Source organism: Lutjanus erythropterus, chromosome 17, assembly GCF_056507025.1.
Source record: "Lutjanus erythropterus isolate fLutEry1 chromosome 17, fLutEry1.hap2, whole genome shotgun sequence".
NCBI classification, from domain to species: domain Eukaryota; kingdom Metazoa; phylum Chordata; class Actinopteri; order Lutjaniformes; family Lutjanidae; genus Lutjanus; species Lutjanus erythropterus.
This window is the reverse complement of record NC_139333.1, coordinates 30,001,162-30,027,767: the sequence shown is the minus strand read 5'-3', so window position 1 is coordinate 30,027,767 and position 26,606 is coordinate 30,001,162. Positions and strand designations below refer to the sequence as shown.

The window sequence follows — 26,606 nt, the reverse complement described above, 5'->3', positions numbered from 1 at the left end:
AGGTAAATATTGTCATATTTATATTATATATAATATTGTCACATCAAATGTCAGTTTCAGCTGTGGTTGGTAGCTTTACCTCAAAAAAGATCTAGCAGTCACTGTGACTGGTGGATACCTGAAGCTAGAACTTAATGACAACCCACTGAACCAGCATGCAGAGGTCTACATACAGTACATTAATCTACGAGGCCATGACCAAAGTTTGGTGCTAGACTTTAAACTTCTGAAGGAAAGACTTTTTAACTTATTGTCGTGTCTATTTTATTTGAATAGTCTAGAAATGTTGGCTGGTATGTGAGTCAAACTTTACTTAGGTTAGGGTAGAAAGCCTAACCTGACACTCCTGATGGTTCGTTAACACAGAACCATCTGGGAAGTAGTCCTTAGAAACTGTTTGGAAAAGGGCAGGCACTTTAAAAAAAACACTTGGCAGGTGATTGGATGAACTACCTGTCTATCATGTCTAACACGGGCATACTTCAACCAATCAGATCAACGTTTCCATGGACACTTCTCGCTGTCACAACTAAAACCATGCTGGTAGCTGCCCGTAGTCCCTCCTAGGATGCTGATTGGCTGCACTAGTTCTGGTGCTAACACAAACAAATAACTTGAAGCCTGGCAAGATGGATTCTTGCAAATCCAACTGCCTTGCAGGGTTACAGAAAGCCTACATCTCAAGTAATGACTTTATAAATAGTATGCAATGGAGTCATCATCCATAAAGTCATCATTTATACACAATTCTCTGATGTACTATCTATAGTACTTTGAAAGTACTAGCGGTTGCTGTAGTCATTCCTGCTGTCCATACTGGCCTTGAAGTGATCCACATTGGTATTTTTTTTGCATTTTGGCACCCCTACAGTTCCAGAGTGTAATTCAATTCACTGCCTTGCTTAGCCAAATCAAGTAAGTTGGTTTATTTTGCTCTGTCAACAAATCGACATCTGCTTACCAAGGAGTAGCCTACTAACGAACTACAATCTAAAAATGCTGCACCTTTGGAAGACATCAGTTTGATTTGTTGAACTTGTAATCAGTCCCTCCAGGAAAAGGCAGCTTTTCTAAAAAATTGTAACGCGTGTTGCAACGTTTTTAGGCATATTTTTGATGATTCACAGGGAGTGGTTGAATGTGCATGAACTGGTGCACAACACCGCAACTTCTTGAAAGACTGTGTATTGCGAAAGCCTCATGTTAGCTTTCACTAGCATTCTTACAGTGGGGTCACATTAGGAAGTATCTGTTCAATGCCAGTAAGGACAGGAGGAATAGTTACAGCAACTAATGAACATACATATGGCATGTAAGAATTATGTGATAAATATTCTAAGTTCAAGGATCAATTTTAAGCTTTTTCTAGTACTTTTTTTTTAAAGTATCTTTGGGGCATTTTTGCCTTATTTATACAGGACAGATGAAGACAGGAGAGCAGGGAGAGATAAGAGGGATGACACACAATAAAAGGTGACAGGCTGGAATTGAACCAGTTCTGCTGCAGAGGACTAACAGCCTCAGTATATATGGGGACACACTCTACCCCTACTAAAACTTGTTACCACATTATACTCAGTAAGTTTACATGCACCTGAGAAACGAGGTTACAGAGCTAATCTGAGAAGACATTCATGTTTTACTGTAAATCTGTGTGTACCTGCAGCAAGTCAGATTTCTCCCCAACTCCACCAAAAATATATAGCAAAAGCCATATGGAGTTTTTTAAAAGTTGTTATTGTCGATCTCCATGTCGGTGAAAAGTTTTTCTTTCTGCCTGTCTGGCATGTGCTGTACAGATGAAGGGCCTGCTGGCTGTTCAGTCCAGGGTTGGGTAGTAATGGATTACATGCAATTGGGATCACGTAATAAAATGACAAAATTATTACATATAATTTACATTTCATGATAACCAGTCCTCTATTAACTCATGAAAAGTGGGTCTGACATACAGGACATGTGCTCCAGTGGCAGACCTGAAAATGTAATGCTGAAAGAATTACATTGCTAATTACAAAAATTGCTGTGTAATTCTTATTCAGTAACTGACTACATGTCAAAGTAATCTGACCCGGCCCTGGTTAAATCCCATCCCAGTACTTCTATAATGTAGCTGAGTGTATCATGTTAAATGGAAAAGAAATATTTGCATTTTAGCTCAAAATAATTTCAATCTTTTGTTCTTTCTTTTTATCAGTAAATGACTGAGACCAAACTATATCATTAAGTAGATGTAAGTAGAGTTTTTATATTAGAAAAACAGTTATGCAATAGCAAAATGATGATGTGCACTAGATAAATCTACTGCCTTACTGTTATGAGCTTATTAGATGAGATATGCATGGATTTGCTTCATAGCTGCAATGACTTTTATTTCTTTTATTTGTTCTGTGTTTGGATGTGTGCTGTGCAGGGAGGGTCAGCTCCATGACTGTGACATGAAGGCTTTATTACTGTCAGTGTTTGAACTAATTATAAGACACATTGTTATGTTAGACATCACCCTGTTTACTGTCATCTACTGTAGGTTGTCATGTTGAAGAAAATGTTTTTTATACAGTTTTGTTTTTATAGAGGGACGTTTGTTTTGTAAGTGTTTTGCAGGTGTTGGTTTTAGGACTTTCATGTTTATGTTGATTTACATGACAGGAAGAACTATGAATATTACATGTCGATAATCTCACTGAGAATCTTGTGACTTGAAGGGACTTTAAGGAAGATGCTATTAGCACCTGGTGGTGTAAACAGCCAACTGTGCATTTTACACCTGGGGTGCAAATAGTTACCTAGGGATGTAAATAGCCAACAGTGATATTTGCACCTGGGGTGTAAATAGCCACCCAGAAGTGTAAATAACCAACAGTGATATTCACATCCAGTGTGTAAGCAGCCAACAGTTATATTTATAGTTATAAGTAGTCAATCGGGAGTGTAAATAGCCAGTAGTGATATTCGCACCCAGGGTCCAAATAGCCAACAGTGTTATTTGCACCTAGGCTATGAATAGCCAGCTGAGGGTGTAAATACCCAAAACTGCTATTTGCACTGGGGCCTAGGTATCCAACAGTGATATTTGCACCCAGGGTGTGAATAGCCAACAGTGTTTTTTGCACCTGGGGTGTAAATACACAATGTGGCTATTTAATATTTAGAGACAAACCATGACTATTTCTTAACCCAAACCAGTTAGTTTAGTTTTGTTGCCTAAACTTGACCACACTATGACTGAAAACTGAAAATAATCACAAAAAAGCCTCATAATTAAAAGTCAACACTAACTTCAAATTTCACACAGGAGTTAGAGCCTGATCTCACAGTTCAGGACTCAGATCTGGTCTCCTGGGGGAAAGTCCTGTGTTTAACCCCTCCATCCACCACCACCTCCTCTCTACAGAGACTTTGTCCCTCAACTGCAATGTGACTGTTCTCACCTGGGTGCAAACAGACACTCTGAATTTTTAATCAGGGATGGTTGCTGGTAAGATGAAGGGATAGCCTGTTTGAGATCAGTATTAGCTGTCAATGAAACAATCAAACACCTTCAGTTTGGTATCATGAGAAGACTGTTAATCATGAGAAGACTGTCTGTCAGATGAATCATTGGTGCAAAATTTCCAAGTTTTGAAGCCAGTGCCAACACTTAAAAATCTCAAACAAATTTCAGCCCTGTTTCAGACAATATTGCACTTGTATCAGGACCTTTAATTGTTAGAACTGCAGATATGATTAGAAGAAAAAGAAGGTGTGTTTTTTACTGTAGTAATGAAAACAAAAACTGTAACTGTACAATTCAAATCATTGACATTATTGTTGTTTATTTATTGTGTCTGAAGTATTATACTGTTTGCTTTTGTGCTGCACTAGCTGTATTGTAATTTATTTAAACAGGTAACACAGTAGAATAGAATGGAAAATGCAATAAAACACTCTGAAAATTAATTTAGTAACTGAAGTCCAGCTTTTAACCAAACTGTCAACTGACGCATCCAGATGTTTTGTTTTTTTACAGTGAAAGAATAAATAAAAGCGTAACTTCATCTCCTATGATCGTCATCATATCTCTGTACTGAATTTGCAGGTCAGTTTAGTTTTTATGTGACTTAAAAGCAAAATTGTCTTTTAGGTATCACTGACTCAACCATCATATCAACAGACTGCACTGATTAATGTCCATCGAATGTTCTTTTTATGAGCTACTCTGTTTATATGAACATGTTTATCTTTATTCTTTTCCATCCAATCATGAACCCTCTTTAGCAGGAAAATATGAAAGCTCTGGCTCGTATTTTCCAGTCAAATCCTTTAAAAAAAACAAAAACTCGAATGAGTCAGTATTGCTGAGTCAAGAGGAAATGGACAGGAACTGCAGCTTTTTGATTATGATGTGGTCCCACTAATAATCAGGGGATTTAGTGCAGGGCAGATCAGTGACCACCAGGGGGAGCCACACTCCATATGCTGCTATATGATAAAGGTAATGGTCGACCTTATTGTGATATGTACAACCATACAGAGTACAGTTACACTCTCAGAATTGAACCCATCCTAGTATTGGCAGCAGGCCAGCATCCTGTCTAAGAGATAGTTCAGCCAAAAATGAAAATTCAGTCATCATCTACTAACCCTCGTGCTGATTGAAGGTGGGGTTTATTTCATTAGTCCACAAAACACTGCTGGAGTTTCACAGGAAAACAGCATTGCAGAATCTCCCAAACAATGGAAGTGAATGGTGACCAGTTTTCAAATGGAAAAGTGAAGATTCAGGCTAAAAACATGGTGTAAATGACATCTTTCAAGTCAACTTGTCCTTTTTTTATATTTGAAAACTGGTCACCATTCACTTTGTTTGGGAGATTATGTAAAACTGTTTTCCTGTGTTTGTGGACCAAAACTAAACCTGACCTTCAGTCAGTATGGGGGTGAGTGGATAATGACTGAATTTTCATTTTTGGATGAACTATCCCTTTAAAAAAAGCAGCTCTCCATACGCTCTACAATATGATACACTATACTTTTCACAAGTGTGGTAACAAAACTAATCTTGACCTCAATAACTGGGTCGTGGTTGATGCAACACTTGCAACATGTTCCATGATAATGCCATCACTATCAACCCAGTGACAACCAATATGTATAAAAGAAAGTGCACATATAATCAAATGCATAAATGCCCATAAAAGAGATTTGTTCACTTAGTGACCACTGGACACAAGAAGACAAAGACTAGAACATCTGTGAGTAAAAACTTTGATAAAACACGAAACATATGAGGTACGGCTGAAACCATTAGCTGATTAATCATTAAGTTGATTAGAAAATTAACTGTTATTATGACTATTTTGATAATTGTTTAATTAATTTTTCATGTATTTCATGTTTTCAGCTTGACAGATGTGAGGATTTGCTGTTTTCATTTGAATGATTGTAATAATTGTAATGTATCCATAATACTATGGAGTTTTGGACTGTTGGTTGGATAAAACAAACATTGTGGAGGTGTCACTTTGAGCTCTGACTCATTGTGATGACATTTCTAAAATCCTGCATTTACATTAATGCATGAGTCATAATCATCTAATGATATCATATATATAAGGGATAATGTACAGTGAGCAGGTGATTATTGTGAAATAAACCCTGACAGGGTGATGCAGATCTTGAGTCATCCTGAAGGGGTTTGTTTCACAATAATGACCTGCTCACTGTACATTATCCTGCTTATTACATGATCACTTACCAAAATGTATCAATATATTGACACAAAATATTGATTTTAAAAATAGCAACAGTCTGTTCTTCATACTTAGCAATGGTCTGTTATAAATAAATAATAGACCTTACAATACTACAATTGACCAATCAGAAACGAGCTGAGTAAGAGTAATTGTAATCAAATATAAGTAATCAAGTAAGCCCTTTAATAAAATAGTAGTCACAGGTGACATTTTACTGCATTGAATACAGTTACAGCCAAAAATATTAACAAAAGTAAAATAGCAGTTTGCTAACTTCACAGTGGGTGACACTGATGGAGAAAGAGGTGGTGTTATGTGCATGTGCAAAGCAGCATTTTTAACAGGCTCAGTAAGCAGGTCTGGATGCCAAACAGTCACCCCACAAACAGCCAAATAAAATGTTTCTACCTGCACATATAAAGAGACACAAATATGAAGAAAAAACATACATGAAACATAACAGGCCTGCATGTATACAGATAAACCTTTAAGATGCCCCCAGACATAAGTTTGTTATTGTTTTTTGTTCTTTCACTGCCTTTTAAAGATGTGACTAGAGAAGTAAGTAGGCTGTGAGTGCTGCTGAGTCAGAACACTGTTTGGTACGAGCCAAACCATTCTTCAGTCAGAGAAAAAAAACACAAAGCAGTTTCAACTAACCTCGTCTGGATTTTGTTTGGTTAAATCAGTGACGGAAGAAGTACTGACATATGTAACTTATTTTGTGCATTGCTCAAGTACAAAGTAGCAAAACAGCACTGAAAAAAAAAATTCCGTTTCAAGTCCAATTCCTGCATTCAAAATCTTACTTAAAGGGACAGTTCACCCCAAAATCAAAAATACATATTTCCCCCTGGCCTGTAGGGTGTGACTTGCAGAGTTTTGGTGACATCGGCTGTAGAAACGTCTGCCTTTTCTCCAGTGTAATGGAACTAAATGACAGTAGTCAGTGGTGCTCAAAGACCCAAAACGCCAGTGTCTCTTTCCAAAAATCATGGCCTGGTTACTCATGATAATAACAGACCTTTTTGTGAGCAGTTTCATGTAGGTACTACTTTCTTTCCATTAAAAAGAAAGCAATCTGATTGGCCACCCCAAGTACCATCCCATTATCCTCATGTATGATTGGTTATCTGTCCAGTGAGAGGTGGGACCTTATGTTAAACTAACTGATGAGTATTTTTAAATGTGGATTGTTTTCTTTTGTATGTAGCCTACTTTTTATATTTTCAAGGTTAATTTAGCCTACCTAATAAATTAATAAATTATTTAAATAATAACTCAAAAAAAAACAAAAAAAACAGATCTACCATGGAGGTACAATTTCCTTTTGTGGACTTAAAGAATAAAGCATTGATGAGTAGTTAGGATTATTTAGCTTTGAAATACAAATTGAAAACACAGGGGTAAATTACAATATATTATGTAAAAATATAAAAGACTTAGATAAATAATTTTTTTTATTAGCTTTTTTCTTTGTAGAAAAAGAAAGAAGCTGTACACATTGTTCAAAGTCCTTCAAGAAAACAAAACAAAACAAAAAGTTTTCTATTTGTTAATTTACTTTTGTGAATGAAAGTTTTTGCCAATAGTATTAATAGATTTGCTGGCCAGTTCAATCCCTACCAGCAGGATAAATTTGGGTGGGGAAAGTGAAAGGCAGCACTTGGCCCTCTCTTGTTACCACTGACATTGTGAATGTGTAACTGTGTGAATGTGATCAGGACGTTCCAGCAGTGTACCTACCCTGACTAAATAAAGGTAAAAAAGAAAAAAAGTTAGGAATAAAATATTTGTCACTTTATGGGGTGTTTAAAGAAACCAAACACAACATTTTCCCATAATAACACCCGTATAAGTGAAAGCTGCATATAGACTATATAGTCTGAGTGTAAAGTTTGTTCATTTTCAATATTTTGGGATTTCTAATTCTTTCATATTTTTATTCTATCTGTATTTTATTTGCATTCTATTTATCTCTGCTTTTTCTGCCTGTACTTTTTTGAGCTGTAACATGTGAATTTCCCATGTGGGATCAATAAAGTTGATCTTATCTTATCTTATCTTATCTTTTGTATGAAATTGTATGGAAATTGTATGCATATAAAAATTCTCTGTAAGAGAACAAAAGCTCCTGCCTAGTGAACAGCAGAATCTGATCCTGAACCCATCTTTCAGAAGAGTGATTTGTTCTTAAAGGGATAGTTCACCCAAAAAGTCAACTTGGCATATTGGGGCTTTAGGAGACTTGGTTTACTCCAGACCATCAGCATGAGGGTGAGTAGATAAGGTGAAGTATCCCTTTAAATTCAATGTCTCTATAATTATGTGGTGAAAAGTTGTGCTCATGTATCACAGACCAGGCTAGAAGTACCTGCTAATAGATTTCACATACTGGGAGATTGGTTAAATTATCATTACAACTTAAAATAAAGCTTGGGTCACCAAAACGAGAGGAAAATGTAAAATAAATAAAATTCCAGAGTGAAATGTATATATATGTTTTTTTTTAGAAAATGCAACTGAGGTGTTTGAACAGAGCTGCCAGCAGGTGTCACCATCACACTAACTTTCAAACCGCTGGATAGGAGGAAGCTGCTGCACAGTGAGAGCTCCACCCTGCATGTCCAGGCTTTAACTTGACTTGCTCCTTCCTCCCCCTTCCTCCTCCAGCCCACAGACCGCTGAGCTGCTCCGTTAGGATTTACATGGACTATAAAACCAGAGAGGAGCTGATTTGGATCAACAATGATTCATATGGCTCACTTTATCTCCATTCAGTGAATTACAGGAGCTGAGGCAGCAGACTGATGCGTCACGTGACGTCTTACCACCAATCACACCCTCACAACAAACTCCGTTGCCACACCACCAGGAAGTAAAAAGCACCTGACATGTCAAAATCAACACATCCATACCACTCATTTCGCAGCCACTCAGCCTTTAGATATTTTACTGGTTTTCTGTATCATTTGTTTTGTTCCTGCCTCTCTGCTGTCAGTGGTACAGTCAGTGTTTAAATTAGAGGTGTAAACCGTGTTCAACTCAATGGCCAGTTCAATTCCAGCTGTGACCGAGCTTGTGGCGGAGGCTCGCCGTGTGTACGGGCAGATGTTCGGGGAAGAAGCTCCTCGGCTGGCGGTGTGTGCACCGGGGAGAGTCAACCTGATAGGAGAGCACACTGACTACAACCAGGGATTTGTTCTTCCAATGGTAACTTAATCACTTCACTCTCTGGCAGACAGCCTGCCAGTGTGAAACGTTATTGTTTGTCCCACCAAATGTCGTTCAAAAATCTGCCACTTTTATGTTCCCCTGCTTGTTGGCGGACATGTTTTTAATGACATGACTGTGGGTCTATACAGACAAATGTATAATGAGTCTCTGTACTGTTCGGCATGCATTCAGTGCACCCAGCAACTATTAGTTAGGCAAAAATGCAATAGCCCATTTCTGCCAATGTGATGAAACAAAGATCCTCTAAGTCATTATCATGCAATAATGACTTTAATTTTCAAAATGATGAGAAACCTTAAAAATGACAAAATCTCAAACTAATGACTTGATATCTCAAAATAATGAGAAACTTCCGTCCTCCACAGTCTCACAAAATGATGGCTCAGTTCTTCAAAATCTTCAAAATAATAAGAAACATTTTCAGAATAATGTCTTGGTCATTATTATGAGAAAGTGTCTCATTATAATGACTTACAGGATTTTTTTCTTTTCATCACATTGGTGGAAATAAATTTCCATAGTGGGTCACTGGCGTGTCGAATAGACTGAAGTGCAGAACAGAAGGACTGGCACATCACACGGACTGTTCCTTATACCCATAATAATAATAAAACGTTACACTTCCTGTTTTTTTAAACGGACTTTGGTGAGATATTTCCTCTCTGACACCGAGGAAAAGATAATCACCCAGCTGACTGGGTGTGTTTGTGTTTGCTGAGCCAGGCGCTGCCTCTGGTGACTGTGGTGGTAGGGAGTCAAACCTCTGGCCGGGACGTTACCGTGGTAACAGCAACTAAGGATGCTGACGAGCCTCGGAGGGTGGACTTCAGCCTGCCCAGTGATGGATCACCGCTGTCGCCGGGGTTACCCAGCTGGGCAAACTATGTGAAGGGTGTCATACAGCATTACAGGGGTAAACACATGGGTACACTGTACACAGCTGTCAAAACACTACCTGACAGGTATTTTAATTTAACATCATAGTTTAAAAAAAAAAAAGTGATGTTTATTTTTAATCCTGTCCTGCCACAGTGAATGAGAACAGATGTAAAACAGAAGCTTGTTGATCTCACAGATGTTCTATCATCCCACCTTGTTTGGACACCACAGGAGATTTATTGACTGTGTACTCTCTCCGTGTCTGTCTGCTCTTCTTCAGCTCCTCCTGTCCCAGGTTTCAGGGCGGTGATAGCCAGCAGTGTCCCCCTGGGAGGAGGTCTGTCCAGCTCTGCCTCTCTGGAGGTGGCCTTCTACACGTTCCTGCAGCAACTCAAGCCAGGTCAGAATGTGATTACAGAGACCACAGTGTGTAACATCAGTGAGAGCTGTCAGGATGGAGTCTTCACTGGAGACAGATGATGTCCAGTATGGAGGGTTTTAAGGGCTGGAACTAAATATATTAATACACAAATGATAATAAAAATCAACATAAACCACTGTACACTGAACTGACTTTACTGTGAATCTATTCAGAGTGAACAACACATTTCTTCAGGTTTGTTCTACCCAGATAGAGCTCTCAGGCAGAATGTATCTGAAGAAAATGAAGAAGCCACAGGCGAAACATGTTGTTTGCTCTCGATAAATTGACAGTAAAGTCAGTTCAGTGTGCAGAGGTTCATGTTGATGTTTTTATCTTAGATGTTCCTGCAACCGAATCAGCAGCTAATCCCTGATAGTGGCTGTGCAGAAGGAGTTCTGTTTATTTAACATAAATAATTATTTATTTGTAATATAATTGATTATATTATGAAGAACCCTTAAAGAGTAGTTGCTACCTTGCCTAATGGGGATCCCAGTAAATTAATAAATAAAAATAGAATATCTTTGATCAAATTAATAAATAAATAATTATGTATATAAATGCTTAAATAATAAGTAAATACACATTATATAATTTAATGCTTAATACATAAATAATTATATGCATATGGTGATATGTATTGAATATAATCAATTATATTGTGTGGACCCCAGGAGGAGTATTTGCTACCTTGGCTAATGGGGATCCAAGTAAATAAATAAATAAATAAAAATATAATATCCTTGTTCAAATTAATACATTCAAAATTATGTAAGGTAATGCTTAAATAATCAATAAATACATTATTGTATAATATTCTGAATAAATATGTAATTGTATAATATCCTTGATCAAATGAATAAATAAATTAATAACTATATAATCAAATGCTTAAATAATGAATAAATACATAATTTTATATCACTATAAATAAATAAACCAGAAATGAAATTAGATTATATATAGAAATATTGAATTTATTTGTGCATTTATTTATACATGTATTCATTCATTAATTTCTACATTAATGTAGTTACACATTTGTGTAATTATTGATCCGTTGACATATTTATATTTATTAACTTTTATTCATCTATTCATAATTTTATTTTTTTATATGTAGTTTCATTTATCCATCGTTTAACTTTGTTAGTTATTTATAGTGGCATAAATTTCATAATTATTTATTAATTTCTTTATTAAAGCATTTTATTTCATAATTACATATGTATTCCTTTATTTAAGCATTTAATTGTATTTTCTAATTATTTATGTATTTATATATTTAGTTCTGTCCCTTAAAATCTTCCATATTGCACTGATTTTCAACAAGAATATTGGATCTACACATCAGTGTAGTGTTGTATTGGTGTTAAGGTGAAGTGATACTGAAAAGCAGTGAATGTAGTGGTTGATCTACAGGTATATGATCATGTGTCTTTACTGTCTGTTTGACATCTTTGTCTTTCTTCCACAGATGATGGAGATAAGGTACCTAAAGCTGTAGCCTGTCAGCAGGCAGAACACACTCATGCTGGTGTCCCCTGTGGCATCATGGATCAGTTTGTGTCTGTCCTCGGCAGGGAGGGGCACGCTCTGCTCATTGACTGCAGGTACTCTCAACATCCAATCAGAGTAGAATAAGCCTTTGGTAACTTCCACATGGCCCGTTTGTCTCTTCTGTGTTACTCTTGGCAGGTTTTGGCAAATTGTTTTAGAACCCAGAAGAAGTTCTGTGTATTTACATCCAGCCTTCATCAATCACTCACCGTGTGTTTTATGGTTTGACACAGGTCCCTGGAGGCCACTCCCGTCCCTCTGGCGGATCCCGGCCTGGTCATTCTCATCACCAACTCCAATGTCAAACACTCTCTGACGGGCAGCGAGTACCCCATGAGACGCAGACAGTGTGAGGAGGCTGCCTCCATCCTGGGAAAGGACAGTCTCAGAGATGCCACCATGAAGGACCTGGAGGGTGGGAAGTCCATTTGTAATTAATCTGTGCTGATCCACTCTGTCTTATTGGTAACACTTTATATTAAGGCCCTTATAAAAGAGTGTAATAAAACTTTTATGCGTTTTTATAAGATGCTTATTAACACCATGATGTGTTAAGACGGCATCAGTCTGAACAATAGCATCATAAACAGGGTTTATTGTTAGATTAGGGAGTTCAGATGAAAATTAGCCTGACTTAGTGTGCGTTCATGACCTTCCCCATCATTTCAGAGGCGAGGGACAAACTGGATGACGTCACCTATCAAAGAGCTCGTCATGTGATCGAGGAGATAGACAGAACTGTGCGAGCTGCTGAAGCCCTGAAGAGAGGAGCCTACAAAGAGTTCGGAAAGCTGATGGTGGAGAGCCACAACTCCCTGAGGTACAGCTAAGATAAAGCAGCTGTAGAGTCACCAGACTGAGGCAGGCGTGTGATAACGTGATGTCCTCCTGTGTCAGAGACCTGTATGAGGTGAGCTGCAGGGAGCTGGACGAGCTGGTGTCTGCAGCCATGGAGGTGGACGGCGTGTTTGGCAGCAGGATGACAGGTGGAGGATTCGGAGGATGCACTGTGACTCTGCTGCAGGCTCACGCCATCGACAGGACGATCCTCCACATCCAGGTTCAAACACACACACACACACACACACACTGCATACTGTAGAGATCAAGAGTACCGTATGTAAATGACCAGGATTATCATTAAGGCTGCAACTAACCTTTATTTATGTTCATTATCAATTAATCTGTCAATTATTTTAATCAAAATAGTTGTTTGGTTTATAAAATGGCAGAAAATGGCAGAGGTGGCAAAAGTACTGACATCGTCTACTCAGATGGAAGTTCCACATTTTGTGTTGTTATATCTGCTACGTCATTTTCATCTTGTTATGTCTTTTCTTTTTGTTACATATTTTTTGTCCTGTTATGTCTTTTATGTTTTTTTTGTCTTGTTACGTCCTGTATGTCTTTTTACAACTTTTTTGGATTGTTACATCTGTTGTGGGGTTTTTAAAATCATTTTTTCTTGTTACATCTTTTATGCTGTTTTCATCTTAGTAAGTCTCTTTCCTGTTGTTACGTGCCTTTTGTCTTGTTACACTCTGACGTTTGTTATCTTATGTCTTCTTTGTTTTGTTGCGTCTTTTTTGTCTTTTTACTTCTTTTATGTTGTTTTCAGCTTTTTTATCCAGTTACGTGTATTTTGTCTTGTCATGTCTTTTACGTTGTTTTTGTCTCATTATGTCTTTCATCTTATGTCTTTTGTGACATCTTTTATGTTGTTTTTTATCTTGTTTTGTCAGTTTCTTGTCTTGTTGCGTCATTTTCCTCTTGTTTTGTGTTTGTTGTGTTGTTGTGTTTTTAGTGTTATGTCTTAGTATGTCTTTTAAATTTTTTAAAGTTTTTATCTTTTGGTCTCGCATTAAAACGAAATTAACAAGTCTGTTTTGAAAATGTAAGAAATAGAGAGTACAGATATTTGTGTTCAAATGTATGAAGTAAAAGTAAAAAGTTTTTAGTCAGAAAAATAAATACTCAAGTAAAGTACAGATACCTCAAAAAACTATTTAAGTGCAGGATCAAAGTATTTGTACTTCCCATCTCTGTTGGACAGTTCAAAGAGTGCTGTATGAGCAGCAGACAGTTTGTCCCCGTCCTCCACTGTGATTGGACATCTGGGTAAAAAGTGACAGTGACAAGCGCAGCATTTTATCCAAAGTTGAGAATCTTTCAACTCTTAGTGACCAGAAAAAAAAGCCAACTGTGCAGCGGTTTTGGGAGAAACAGCACCTTAGCCACTTAAACCTCACCATAAGTAAAAATAGGGCTGGTTTAAAAAATACTAGAATTATCCTTTAACATTACAGCCACTTCTGCAGCACCTGATAATGTTACATTGAATTACTTTTTTTCTAAATATCAGCCGGCTGCCTGCATGTATTTACAGTTTGTCTCAGCTGTCTGGTTGCTGCTTCATGTCTGATTTATCAGTGAATTATCAGGAGTTTAGACAGTAACTGTTCCTTCGAAGAACATCAGAGAACATAAGTGACAGAACAAGAATCCAAACAAGTAAAGCTCATCAACATCTGAACAAGAGGAGGAACAGTTTTACTGTTCAGGAGCTGCAGTGTTTGATCCTGCAGATGCATTAAAACAGTAATTCATCAAATCATCATATTTCTTACTTCAATTGTCGCTTTTTATTGAGTTTTCATTGTGAAAAAAGGTCGTCACTGAATATTTCAGTCTTTGAAAGCACATCCCCTCCTCTCATCCATCTCTTGTGACCTGAAATATTCCAGCTGACAGCTTTCAGATGTTTCAGGTTTCTAATTTTAAGTTGAACATGAACGTGCAGATTTTTTTTTTGCAGCAGTAACACACCATTTTTCTTCCTCCTCAGCTCTGTTTCTATCCTTCTTTTATTCTACTGCTCTTAGCAGTTTACTTTAGAAGATCATGTTGACAGCAGAAGAGCAGAATAATTATAGTTTTATGTTTTCATTCATTTTTATTTTTATTTCATTTTTAATTGAGTTTAGTGTCAGTTAGTTTGTTTATTTCATTTTATTGTTTAAAAATGTTTAGTTTTAGCTTAATTTTTATTCGTTTCCATATTATTTTTAGGTTTTTATCATAATATGAGGGGTATTTGTTTGGGGAAGATTGAGGAAGTTCAGAAGAGGTGCCACAATACAAACAGGACACGTGAAGGCAACTGACTCACAGTCATGTAGACGTCCCGGTCTCAAACAGATGCACCAGTGCCTCCTCATGTGTGTTGTGTCGACAAATTTGACCAAATTTACAAAAACAAAAACTAACCTTTCTTGAATATTTTTTTTTATCAGAATCACAAACGGTTTTATCGCCAAGTAGGTTTTCACTCACGAGGAATCTGCTGTGGCATGTTGATGCAAAGCAGACGTGGTACTAGAAAGATAAATAAAGATTAAGGCAAGTACTGTCAGTTTAAACAGCATAAATAGAAAAGTAGAGAATACACAATACACACAAAAAACACAAAAATGTACAAAACAGTATTTACAAGTGTGTTTAAATAGATAAAGGAGCTGTGCAGTTTAACGTAGGAGTGCGAAAGTTTGACATGGGAGTTTACGAGCAAAACAATAGAAAGCGATGTTCACCAACACACTGAAGCAGCCGACCATGGTGCCATCTTGGTTATCTTTTATTTGTCTTTATCTTTTATCTTTTGTTGTGTTTTTGTTAGTTTTGTATGTACACACAAGGTTTCCCACAGTGCATTACAAGTCTGGTTTAGTTTAATTTATTCAGCAAAGAAGAAAATACAGTAGTAAAAGCAAGTAGCAGCGTGTATGACAATACAATCCAGGACTTATTTCCACTGTGGTCCCTGATGTTCCATCAAACTGTCCTCGCCACAACAAGATGGAGCCAGCCACACAACGTCTGTGATGGGAGACGGGCCTAAGCGTGTATTACAAGTCTCTGTGCTGGGAAATTTTGTTTTTTTTTCGGGGGGGTACAGTGGTACAGCTGATAGATATGATGGATGGAAAGTTCTCGGAAAAAACGTATGCTGGTTAACAGACAAGAATTTTTTGATCCTGTTTGAATTGTGGCATGAATGACACATATGATGTTTGTCCACTTAAAAGATAATTTTACAAGTCAAGAAAGTCTAAAACTAAAACTCAATTTTATTTATATTAATCAATTATTAATCGCTTATTAAATTAATCTCCAACTATTTGATAACTTATTAATCGATTTGAGCCATATTTTTATTGAAAAAAGCCCAAATTTTCCAATTTCATCTTCTTAAATGTGAATATTTTCTGGTTTCTTTCTTCCTCTCTCACACTAAACTGAATATTTTTGGATTATGACAAAACAAGGCACTTCACGGCGTCATCTTGGGCTTTGGGGAACACTGATCAACATTTTCTGACATTTTGCAGCCCAAACAAGTGATCGATCAGTGGAAAAAATGATAAACAAATTAGTTGATAATGAAAATAATCAGGAAAGACTTGAAAAATAGGTCCAAACATGTGGATCACATGGTCAGTTTGTCAGCTTTTTGCACCGACTTAATGTAGATCCTTATGAAATCTGTGTTATGACTTTTTCAGATTCTCAATTCTACAATTCTGGCCGTAACTTTGGCATCACAGAAACTATAGGGCCTGACCTTAATTGTATATATCATATCATAAATAAAGATCCTTGCCATTGGGCCTAACAGATTAATATTGTTTTAGTTGGGTTTTGTTTTTTTCCAGAGTGTAGTTTTTAATTTCATTTCAGTTAACTTTTCACACCTAGATTTAGTTTTTAGTTTAGTTTTAGTGAAATATAGTAGTAAACTAGGTGTAGTAATGGACTTAATGAATATTAGCTTCATTATTCTCATCCTGTAACATAATACAGCTGGTGCACAAAGTCACTTTTGCTGTTAGTCAGGATGTTTTTATGATTCTGTTTGCTGGGAAATCTTTGCATTCCGGAGGGTATTTGAAATGAAAAGTGTCCGAGGACATTGTTCATTTGTTCACTGGGGATAAAAAGCACTTTTCAGTGTTCTGGCTGTCACTTTAAGGGGGGGCATTTCAGACAAATTGCCCAGTCCCCCGTGTCTTGCTCAGACAGCTCCAATGTGTGTGTGTGTGTGTGTGTGTGTGTGTGTGTGTGTGTGTGTGTGTGTGTGTGGTGAGTGTGAGTGTGTGTGTGTGTGTGAGTGTGAGTGAGAGATCAGGGGGTATGAGCCGAGAATAAAAGCGAGCTTCGTGGAGACGGAGCCAGAAGTGTCCAGTTATTAGCATGCTGGTCTGGTCCCTGTGGCCTTGCTGCCTTTCTGCTTTAACAGTCAGACTGGAGGCCTGCTGTTGGCCGAAACATTCAGAGTCCTGCGGTCTGAGATACATCAACAAAGATGTAAACTCGACCACAGAAAAACAGGGGGAACACCTGCATTTCTAAAGATGACACGTTTGCTTTGAAGCAGCAGTGAGAAGGAAAAGAGCGGCGGCCTTTTGAAGAGTCCAAACTCTGGTTTTATAAATCTTCAGCTTTGGAAGCAGACTTGGCAGATTTCCTCGCATCTTTCCTAACTTGGCCGTTTCCTGGCTACTACTGTCGAAAGAAACAAGTCTTTCTCGGAAACAAAAGAAACACTCAAAAGTTCCACATCCCTCAGTCCTCAGCATTCCTGACCGGAGCAGAAGGATCCTTGTCCTCCCAACAACAACACCACAGAAGACTTTACCGGATCACCGAACACTGCTCCCAAGCCTCCAAGATGCTCAACCTCAACTCACCGGACGACAACACCAACAGGAACTCTCTCCAGGACCCGGTGTCGCTGAACGTGGGTGGAGAGATTTACACGACGACCCTGGACACTCTGACGCGCTGCCGCGACTCCATGCTGGGCGCGATGTTCACTGGACAGATCCCTGTCCTCAGAGACAACAGAGGAAACGTCTTCATAGACCGTGACGGGAAAGTGTTCAGGTACATCCTGAACTACCTGCGCTCCAGCTCCCTGGACCTGCCTGACGGCTTCTCAGAGCTGGCCCTGCTGCGGAGAGAGGCTGATTTTTTCCAGATACGCCCTTTGCTGGAGGAGATCCGCCACTATGAGGCATCAGTGCCCCTCAGCCTCAGAGGAGGGCCGCTGGGAGCCATGATCATGGTGAATGTTGATTCCAAGGTACGTGCTGTAAAGTTCGACCAATATGTCTGACAAGGTGGTCACGCCATGAAAAAAGTTCAACCATCATCACGACAACAGGAAGTAGATGTATGCTGTGCTCCGGCACATTTTTTCACATTCCTTAGGTACAGTACTGCACATTCTCCATTTGTATTTCTTTTCCAACAATCAATGTGAATTAAAGTGCAAGCAGCGATGATTGGGCCCTTGCACCTCTGTGAACATCGCCTTGCTATCGGACGCAAACTGGTCGACAAGGTTCTGATTTTGCACGTTTTGAACACTCCTGGAAGGACTTCATCGTCACTTCCTGTCATCATTAGGTGGCCACTAATTCTACGTTATGTCCCAGTATATCCAGTTTAGACCACATCAAATAATGATTGCCACATGAGGCTTACTTCCTGTTGTCAGTAGGTGACGCTATGACTATGTCTCCTTATTGACATGTAGATATCTTCAGGCTAGGAATCTGATGAAACCTGCAAAGTTTGGGGTAGACTGGACAATGTACACTAACGTTACAGCATCTTCCTGTTTCATGGCAAAGCATTGAAATTCAAGAGTGTGCCAGTAGCATTCAGTGAAAACAAAATCTTTTTAATCTTTTTAACTTTTCCTGTCAAAGGTCTCTAGATGGCACACATCAATTTTGAGTTTGTTAAAAACTGTGCAGTAAATTCTAATTGGCCAACTTTCTGTTGGGTTTAGGCTATGACTCAAGGAGACTTTTTTGTACATCTGGACATGATACATGTGCTTACTGTTTTGTGTACATGTAGGTAACATGACCGGCTACTTCGTTGAAATTTTTTAGCTGGTGCTATTGAGACAGTTTGGGACAATCATACACAAAAGCCATAAAATATGTAATTTTTCACCAAGACTGATGTGTGTGCCAAGTTTCAAGTTTCCAATAAAGAAAGAAAGAAAGAAAGAAAGAAAAGAAAAGAAAAGAAAAATTAAAATTCCTTCAGTTCCAATAGGGTGTGACATATTGTTTTCAGGCTGCACAGTGCCGTAGATTCAAGTCGTGTGCCGAATTGAACTGGAGCAGAAACCATGCCCAACGCACAATAACGGGCACTGTGTCAGTGGGGCTTTGGAGTTCACCCATTGGAAACAACTGAGGCAGCAGCAGCTGCTGTCTTTCTGAAATTACCTTAATAGACCAGTGTGTAAGATTTAGAGTCATCTAACTGTGAGGTTTCAGACTGCAACTAACTAGCCTCACATTCCCTCCAAGTGTGTAGGATAACCACTTAGCCCATGTGGGACCAAGTCATTGTTTGGCAAGTTACAAGTAAATCTCATGTTTTTGCACTCAGATTCCAAGTTAAGTCACATCAAACAGGCAAGTCCTCAGTCAAGTCCTAAACTTTGACTTTCGAGCCATAAACAAGTCATAACAACAAGCCATTTTAACAACAGGGCCTCGACTTACTTTTCTTTGTGTACCTTTAAATGTGGAGTGACGTTGGAAGTTGTTGCACCTCCATCTGTAATTTTCAACATGCATATCCTCAAACTGCAATTCATTGTTTTGTAATAACAAGGGCTGGGTATCAAACTTAGTTATGGCCTAAACCAAACTCCTTAAATAAAAATGCCTTGGCATATACCAAATTTTGATACCTAAGGAGTACAACCTTCAGAGTTAACGAGGTCTTTGAACAGCTTCTTCATTCAAAGTGAATAATTGTTCTGTAATGTGTAATGTAATTTTCTTCTTGTTAAAATGGATCTGGTGTTGAAAGAAGGATCCACTATCAAGGTATCAGTACTGGCACTGAAAATACCCAGCCCTACAAATACCATACTTTTTAATATTTAGGCTAGGGGAAGGTGCAAAGTATTGTCAACTCAAGAGGGTCAAATCCAAGTTAAGTCACAAGTCATTTGTGTTGTAGTTCACGTTGAGTCCAAGTCTTTTTTTGACTTTGTCAATTGGAGTGTAAAATTTTCAAATTTGACTCAAGTCCACAGCTCTGGCAAAAGGCTCTGTCTAGAGCCCTTTGGTTTGTCCATTCTGGACTACTGTAGACATGGTGGTGAAAGATGGCGGCCTCCATGGAAGATCACCCACGCTCTTTGTAAATATAAAGGGCTCATTCTAAGGTGACGAAAATACAGTGTTTCTTCAGTTTATTATGCACTGATGAAAACATACTCAGGACTGTTCCATTCCTGCCATGTTCTAGCAATAGATCCCCCTAAATCTTACACACTTGACTTTGAATGGGTTTTTACATTAAGTTTCCACAAAACTTAGTATCTCGTGAAGCAAATGAGAAAGAGCTACCTTTGGACAGACCCAGTCTAGCTGATTTCCCTGTTTCCAGCCTTTGTGCTTGGTGAAGATACAGACATGCTCTTATCTAATTCTTGGTAAGAAAGTCAATATGCACATTTCTCAAATGTCCAACGTTTTCCTTGACCTGAATTGAAATGATGAAACTATAGTTAATACTGGCCTTCATTCACCTTTTGAGCGAATGTGCAGTGTGTTTACAGTATACGAGCAGAAGATGAGCGTGTGCCTCTGTCTGCACATTCAGAGACATGGAAGGACCGGTTCTTTATTTGTGTACACTCCAGAGACTGTGTAGTCAGCATATTCTGCCCTCTCTCCCTCCAGGTCCGTGTTCTCCACTTTAACTTACGCCACGGGCCAGAAAACTATGAGCTCCGCACATGCTCTGTGCGAGCCTTCACAGTTGACCTCTTTTGTACCTGGAGAGCCTTCCTGACTCTGCTCTGTGAGCGCTTCTCCTACAGAACATCCCAGGGCCTCACCAGCCCCCATCTGTGCAACCCCAGGCAGAACAGGCTCAAACTGGAGTGGGTCCCGAGGCCCGACGAACTCCCGCAGGACCAGTACGACAAGCAGCGCTACCGGGGGCTGACCGTCTCCAACCCTGAGGTCACGCAGTCCGATGACATCATGAACATGCAGTGGAGCCCCTGTGAAATCACAGACATGCAGGCGTTCGTGGAGGAGCTGCTGAAGGTGTCTCTGGCTGAAGGATTCAAGGTTGATCTGGTGCTCCCTGACCCAGCGGATATTCTGAACTGCACCTCACTTCGGCTGGTCAAGTGCTGAGCTCTGGACGAAAAAAGAACGAATGAACTAAAAGCACCAGAATGTGCCGAGCTGATGATCTGTGGATGGTTCTCTCTAGTCACAACTGAGCCAATTATCCTTAGAACTTCAACTGTTTAATCAAGTCTTTTATGAGTTAGAGCTAACTTTGTGTTCTGGAGGACACTGATTATGACTAAGAGGTTTTCTGTCTTTGAACACTTCAGCTGTGTTTCCATCAATGTATTTTATGCATTTTTTGAAGTGTCGCAGGAAAGGTATGTGGTCATTTTTAATAGTTCAACTTTATTCTGACATGTCGACTTTATTTCAACATTTCTATTTTGTTCTTGACAGTTTGACTTTATTCTTGTCATTTCAACTTCTTTTTAAACAGTTTGACTTTTCCCCCCAAATATTTCGACTTTATTCTTGACATTTTCACCTTTTTTTTTTAGATTTTGACTTTATTCTCACATTTCAACTTAATTCTGAATATTTCGACTGTGTTGTTGACATATTGACTTTTTTTTAACGTTTTGACTTTGTTCTGAACATTTCAACTTTATTTTAACATTTCGACTCTATTCTTGACATGTCAACTTCATTTTTGACACTTTATTATTGGTATTTCAACTTCTTTTTCAACAGTTTGACTTTATTTTTGACATGTCAACTTTATTCTTGACATTTCCACATTTTTTTTTCAACATTTCAGCTTCATTTTTAGCATTTTGGCTATTTTTCTCAACATTTTGACTTTATTCTTAATATTTCGATTTCGGTATCGACAACTTCAGCTTTATGCCGGCATGTTAAAAAAATCACCTTCCTCTTATTTTTTCGCTTATGGTTGGCCCTAATACTCTTCCGTATATTTGAACGATTGATAGGTGGTTGACAGGAAAAAAAAAAAAAAAATTTCCTCACTTTCACAAAGACGTTATTACGCAGAAGTTTTTTTCCCTTTTTGGAAAAAAGAGTAAATGCACTTAATGGAAGATGAAAACACATTTTCAGAATAAGTTCTGAAGTAGTGAACATTTAACTCATGACTGATCAGTTGTTTCTGCTCCAAGAGAAGAAGAAGAAGAAGAAAAAGAAGAAGCTTTTCTGCTGTTATACATATACAGCTGACATGTAAGAATAATTACAACTTACTCAACTGAAAAAACTGAAGACCTTTCTGTATTTTTCTCTCGTAGATGGCGAAGGCAACTGGTTTTGTTTCTTCTCTTTCTCCTTCTTCCTCTTCTTCTCTTTTGTTCTTTGGGTTTATTGGCAGTTTTCAATTTGCGACCCTCCTCTGCTTTGTTTATTTGATCGATATCGTAGTCTGTATCGCCAGATTCTGATACAACTTTATCATTTTTTCCACACCAAATCAGTTGATGGAAATATGCCTAATTTGCATTTTTTTTCCCCTTCTTTTTTGCAATATTTCCAAAATTCACTTCAGATTTGCCTGACAGTTGCTGCTGACATGTCATATTGTGGACTTTTATATATAACATTTAGATGTAACTTTTCAGACAACACATTACTGGTTTCATGTATCTGTTAAAGTGATCAAACATTGGTGTCTGCTATGGAAGTGTTCTATGTCGACTCTGTACAGGACTGTCACAAATACAGCTACAAAGCCGTGGCAGTGCTAAAGGAGAACAGCAGTGAATTGGAAATAATTTCATCAAGGAACAAAAATGTTCTCAGGTCTCACACAGGCTGCGTGAGTGATGGTTTTGCAGTTTAATGAATGTTTATAGCATAGCTTAACGGCACCTAGTGGCAGCTCTGGGTCAGGACTTGCCTCTGCTTCCAGAGTAACCCTGTAGATCCCACAGCAAGATCTCTCGTGAGTTTCTTCTTCCGTGTTGTCCATGTCTCGCGGTAAACAGCTGGGATACTTACTGTACAGGCGGATGTAGTTTTACTATGTAGAAGTATCGCCTTCTTACCTTTTTACTTGAGTTGACGTCAACTGGAGTAAAACGGTTCACTTCAACTGGTACTCCGTCTCCACCGCAGCCTCTCTGCTCTGTTGTTCATCTTGAGTGTGTGTGTGTGTGTGTGTGTGTGTGTTTGGGAGCTGAGCATCACCCACATTCAAGCACGCAGAGGAGAGGAGAGGACAGAGAAGCTAGCTAATAATATTACAGATCTGACTAATTCATGTGGGTCACATTTTCTGGTTGGAAAAACTGGAATACTGGACTAATCCGCATATTCTCAACATTTCAACTTTGTTCCAACATGTTGACTATATTTGTCATATTACAACATTTTTTCCTCGACATTTCAACTGTATTCTTGACATTTTGACTTTTTTCCCCTCAGCATTTGACTTAAATATTTTGGCTGAGTTCTCAACAGTTTGACTATATTGTTGATATTTTGACTTTTTTTTCAGCATTTCAACTTTTTTTCCTCAACATTTAAACTTTTTTCTCAACATTTTGGCTTTATATTTTGACTAATTTTCTGAACATTTCAATGTTTCTTCTTCTTGTGAACACTTGGGATACTTACAGGCGGCCTTTGTTTTAAGTTGTTCCTGACAGTTCACTATTAGCTTAATAAATGTGCTGTGATTATAACAAACTGCAGACAAAGCGGGTAGAAATATCACTTTCTACTTTTTTACTTGAGTTGAGGTCAACTGGAGTAAAGCATTATGTTCACTTTAACTTGTTCACCGTCTCCACCGCAGCTTCTCTGCTCTAGTGTCCATATTGTGTGTGTGTGAGTGTGTGTGTGTGTGTTAAGGAGATGAGAATCACCCTCGATCAAACACACAGAGGAGACGGGGAAGCCAGGGCGACCGTAATAATAACATAATGGACCTGACTGATTCATGTGGGTCACATTTTCGGGTTGGAAAATTTGGAATTCTGGATTAATTGAGAAAAATCATATCCCTGATTGCTAATATCCACTGCGCTTGTCACGGCATGTTTCATTGTCACTGTGACAGGTTCATTCACACACAGCAAATTCAGTTCATTTTGACACAGACACTGAAGTTACAATTGACCAGACTCCAAAGTCCAATTGTTTTTTCCTTGGTCTATGCTACATACATCCACCAATTTATATGGAAGTTTGGTCAGTCGTATTTCCATAATCCTGCTAACAGACAAACAAACAGCAGTGGAAGCATAACTTCCTTGGCAGAGGGTCAACATTTTGGGCTATTGACAAAAAAGCAAAAAGGTCAGATACACAATTCTTATGTCTGTGCATTACAGGTGCCCTGTGGACTTTTCTTGAAAAAAAAAAATCCATAGGTTACCTTTAACTATGGAGCTAGAGCACTTCAGTCACTTAGACTTTAACTATGGAGCTAGAGCACTTCAGTCACTTAGACTGACTGATCACCAATAATCAGTTTGAACTTTCTTGGACCAGGTTATTTGTCACACGTTTCCAGTTTTTATGCTAAGCTTGGCTAATCAGCTCCCAGCTTGACTTTATTCTTGACATTTCAACTTTATTTTTGAAATTTTGAATTTATTTTTGACATTTCAACTTTCAACATTATTCTCAAAAACAGAAAATTAAGAAATTCCTCCTGTCATTTTTTCCCTTATGCTTGGCCCTAATACTGTGTTGGATATAGCTAATGATTTAAGTGTTTTTTTTCCATCTCTTTTGCCACATACTAAAAAAAAAATTGAACCCATATATTAAAATAGCTTATTCACAGTATTTCATGATAAATTAAACTTGTGGGAGGGAAGATATCCGTTTGCCCTTTGCATGACTTGCAGGGGGAGTCAGATGAGTGATGGACTGAGTGTGTAATTTTAGTCTGGAGGAAGCAGTAGTAAAGGAAGTTCGGAGTAAAAGACATTTCGACTTTGTTCTCAACATGTCAATTTTATTTTTAACAGTTTGACTTTATTCTTGACATTTCAACATTACTTTTGAGATGTCAACTTTGTCGAATTTTGACACTTCTGCTTTTTTCAATATTTTAACCTTTTTCAACATTTCAATTTTATTTTCAACATTTCAACTTTTGATTTTATTCTTGATATTTCGACTTGATATTTGACACTTTATTCTTTACATTTCAAGTATTTGTCTCAACACTTCATCTTTACTATTAACATTTTAACTTTATTCTCAACATTTCAATATCATTCTCAAAATACAAAATGTGAAAAAATTCTTCCTACTCTCATTTTTTCCCTTATTCTTGGCCCTGATACTCTTCTGCGTGTTGAGAGGGAATGGAAAGATCAAAATTTTGTTAGACTTAGCTAATGATTTTTTTTCTTATCTTTGCTAAAAATATCTGAACCCGCACATTAAAATTTCTTACTCACAGTATTTCACGATGAATTAAACTGACTGCATTTCCTCGTGGGAGAGAATATATCCGTTTGCCCTGTGCATGACTTGCAGGGGGAGTCAGATGAGTTATGGACTGAGTGTGTAAATTTAGTCTGGAGGAGGCAGTAGTAAAGGAAGTTTGGAAGAGGAAAAGATGTGTCGCCGCTGAAGAGGAAAGGTGTCTAGTTGCGAAAACAAACCCAGCGGTTCTTTCTTCCTGCTCCCTCTCTGAACTTCCTTCCTAGGACTGGAAGAATGAATGGTCCTGCAGACCGTCTGGGTGGACAGTGGTTTATTCACATTTTTTAACAAGGAACATCAGTATGCACACATGCAACTATAGTGCTTAGATCTCTGGTTTAGTAATTTATTTCAGATTCATTATGGACTGCGGGTTACCCTGGTTTAATGTTCTCACTGTGTGTGTGTTTGTATGTTTGTGTATTTTTTCCTTGACAGGAGCGATACAGCGGAACCCCGACTTTCTATGTCACAACTCCTTCAGAGGGAGCTCGGGTTCTCAACCTGTCCTGACCTTTATCAACACGCCTCTGCTACATGAGCACAACACATTCATTCCTTTTTACAGGCTTTACTATTTAATTTTTTTTCTTCCAGTTTTCACCATTAAACATAAAATGAAACTGTTTGCATTTTGCTAATGTGGGAAAAGTGCCTTCACAGTAAAAGATTTTTTCTGATCACATTTTTATTGTTAGATTTTTTTTTTGTCTCTGTAATGCAATAATGTATCACTGAAATAACACGAAGAAACAGTTGGTGAAAAACCTGTACTGTGAAAAAACTGGCTACATTTTGTATTATTTTTCATATGATTTCCATGGAATAAATCATGTTGTTTACAAAATGACCTTTTTCTTTAATCAATAGTTTTTTTTTAATATTAGCATCTATTTTCTCAGTAATTTGAGAATGATCTCTGGTAGTGATGAACACACAGATAATTATTACCAACTCCACATCTCTAGAGAGCTTTTTAGCCTCTTCTAGCTCATTGCTTTGGTTTGGCAAAAATAACAACAGGAAGATAGATGAAGAAGTCAAATGGGGCAGATTAAGTAAAAACACCTCTGGGATGAGCATAATGTGAGTATCCAGCTTCAGTGATTTACAAAGTCACTTAGCTGGCTTTACAAAGTTTAAAAAAAAAAAGTAAAATAGGTTAATAAAACAGGTGCAAAAGTT

The 26,606-nt window shown here is 38.0% G+C and overlaps 2 protein-coding genes across 2 annotated transcripts; both read left to right on the top strand.

Annotated features, from left to right (window-relative positions):
• Window positions 1-8,607: 8,607 nt before the first annotated feature.
• galk1 (galactokinase 1) lies at window positions 8,608-26,271 on the top strand. The gene is made up of 8 exons (XM_084741190.1): window positions 8,608-8,948; window positions 9,696-9,885; window positions 10,132-10,251; window positions 11,753-11,888; window positions 12,069-12,250; window positions 12,505-12,655; window positions 12,733-12,895; window positions 25,860-26,271. Exons 1-8 carry the CDS (start codon window positions 8,784-8,786, stop codon window positions 25,932-25,934), a joined length of 1,182 nt encoding a protein of 393 aa, XP_084597316.1. The 5' UTR covers window positions 8,608-8,783; the 3' UTR covers window positions 25,935-26,271.
• On the top strand, window positions 17,026-22,530 carry LOC146312464 (BTB/POZ domain-containing protein KCTD21-like). Its single transcript, XM_084741191.1, has 2 exons — window positions 17,026-17,977; window positions 20,619-22,530. The coding sequence occupies exons 1-2, from the start codon at window positions 17,564-17,566 to the stop codon at window positions 21,081-21,083; spliced, it is 879 nt and encodes a 292-aa protein (XP_084597317.1). The 5' UTR covers window positions 17,026-17,563; the 3' UTR covers window positions 21,084-22,530.
• Window positions 26,272-26,606: the final 335 nt, after the last annotated feature.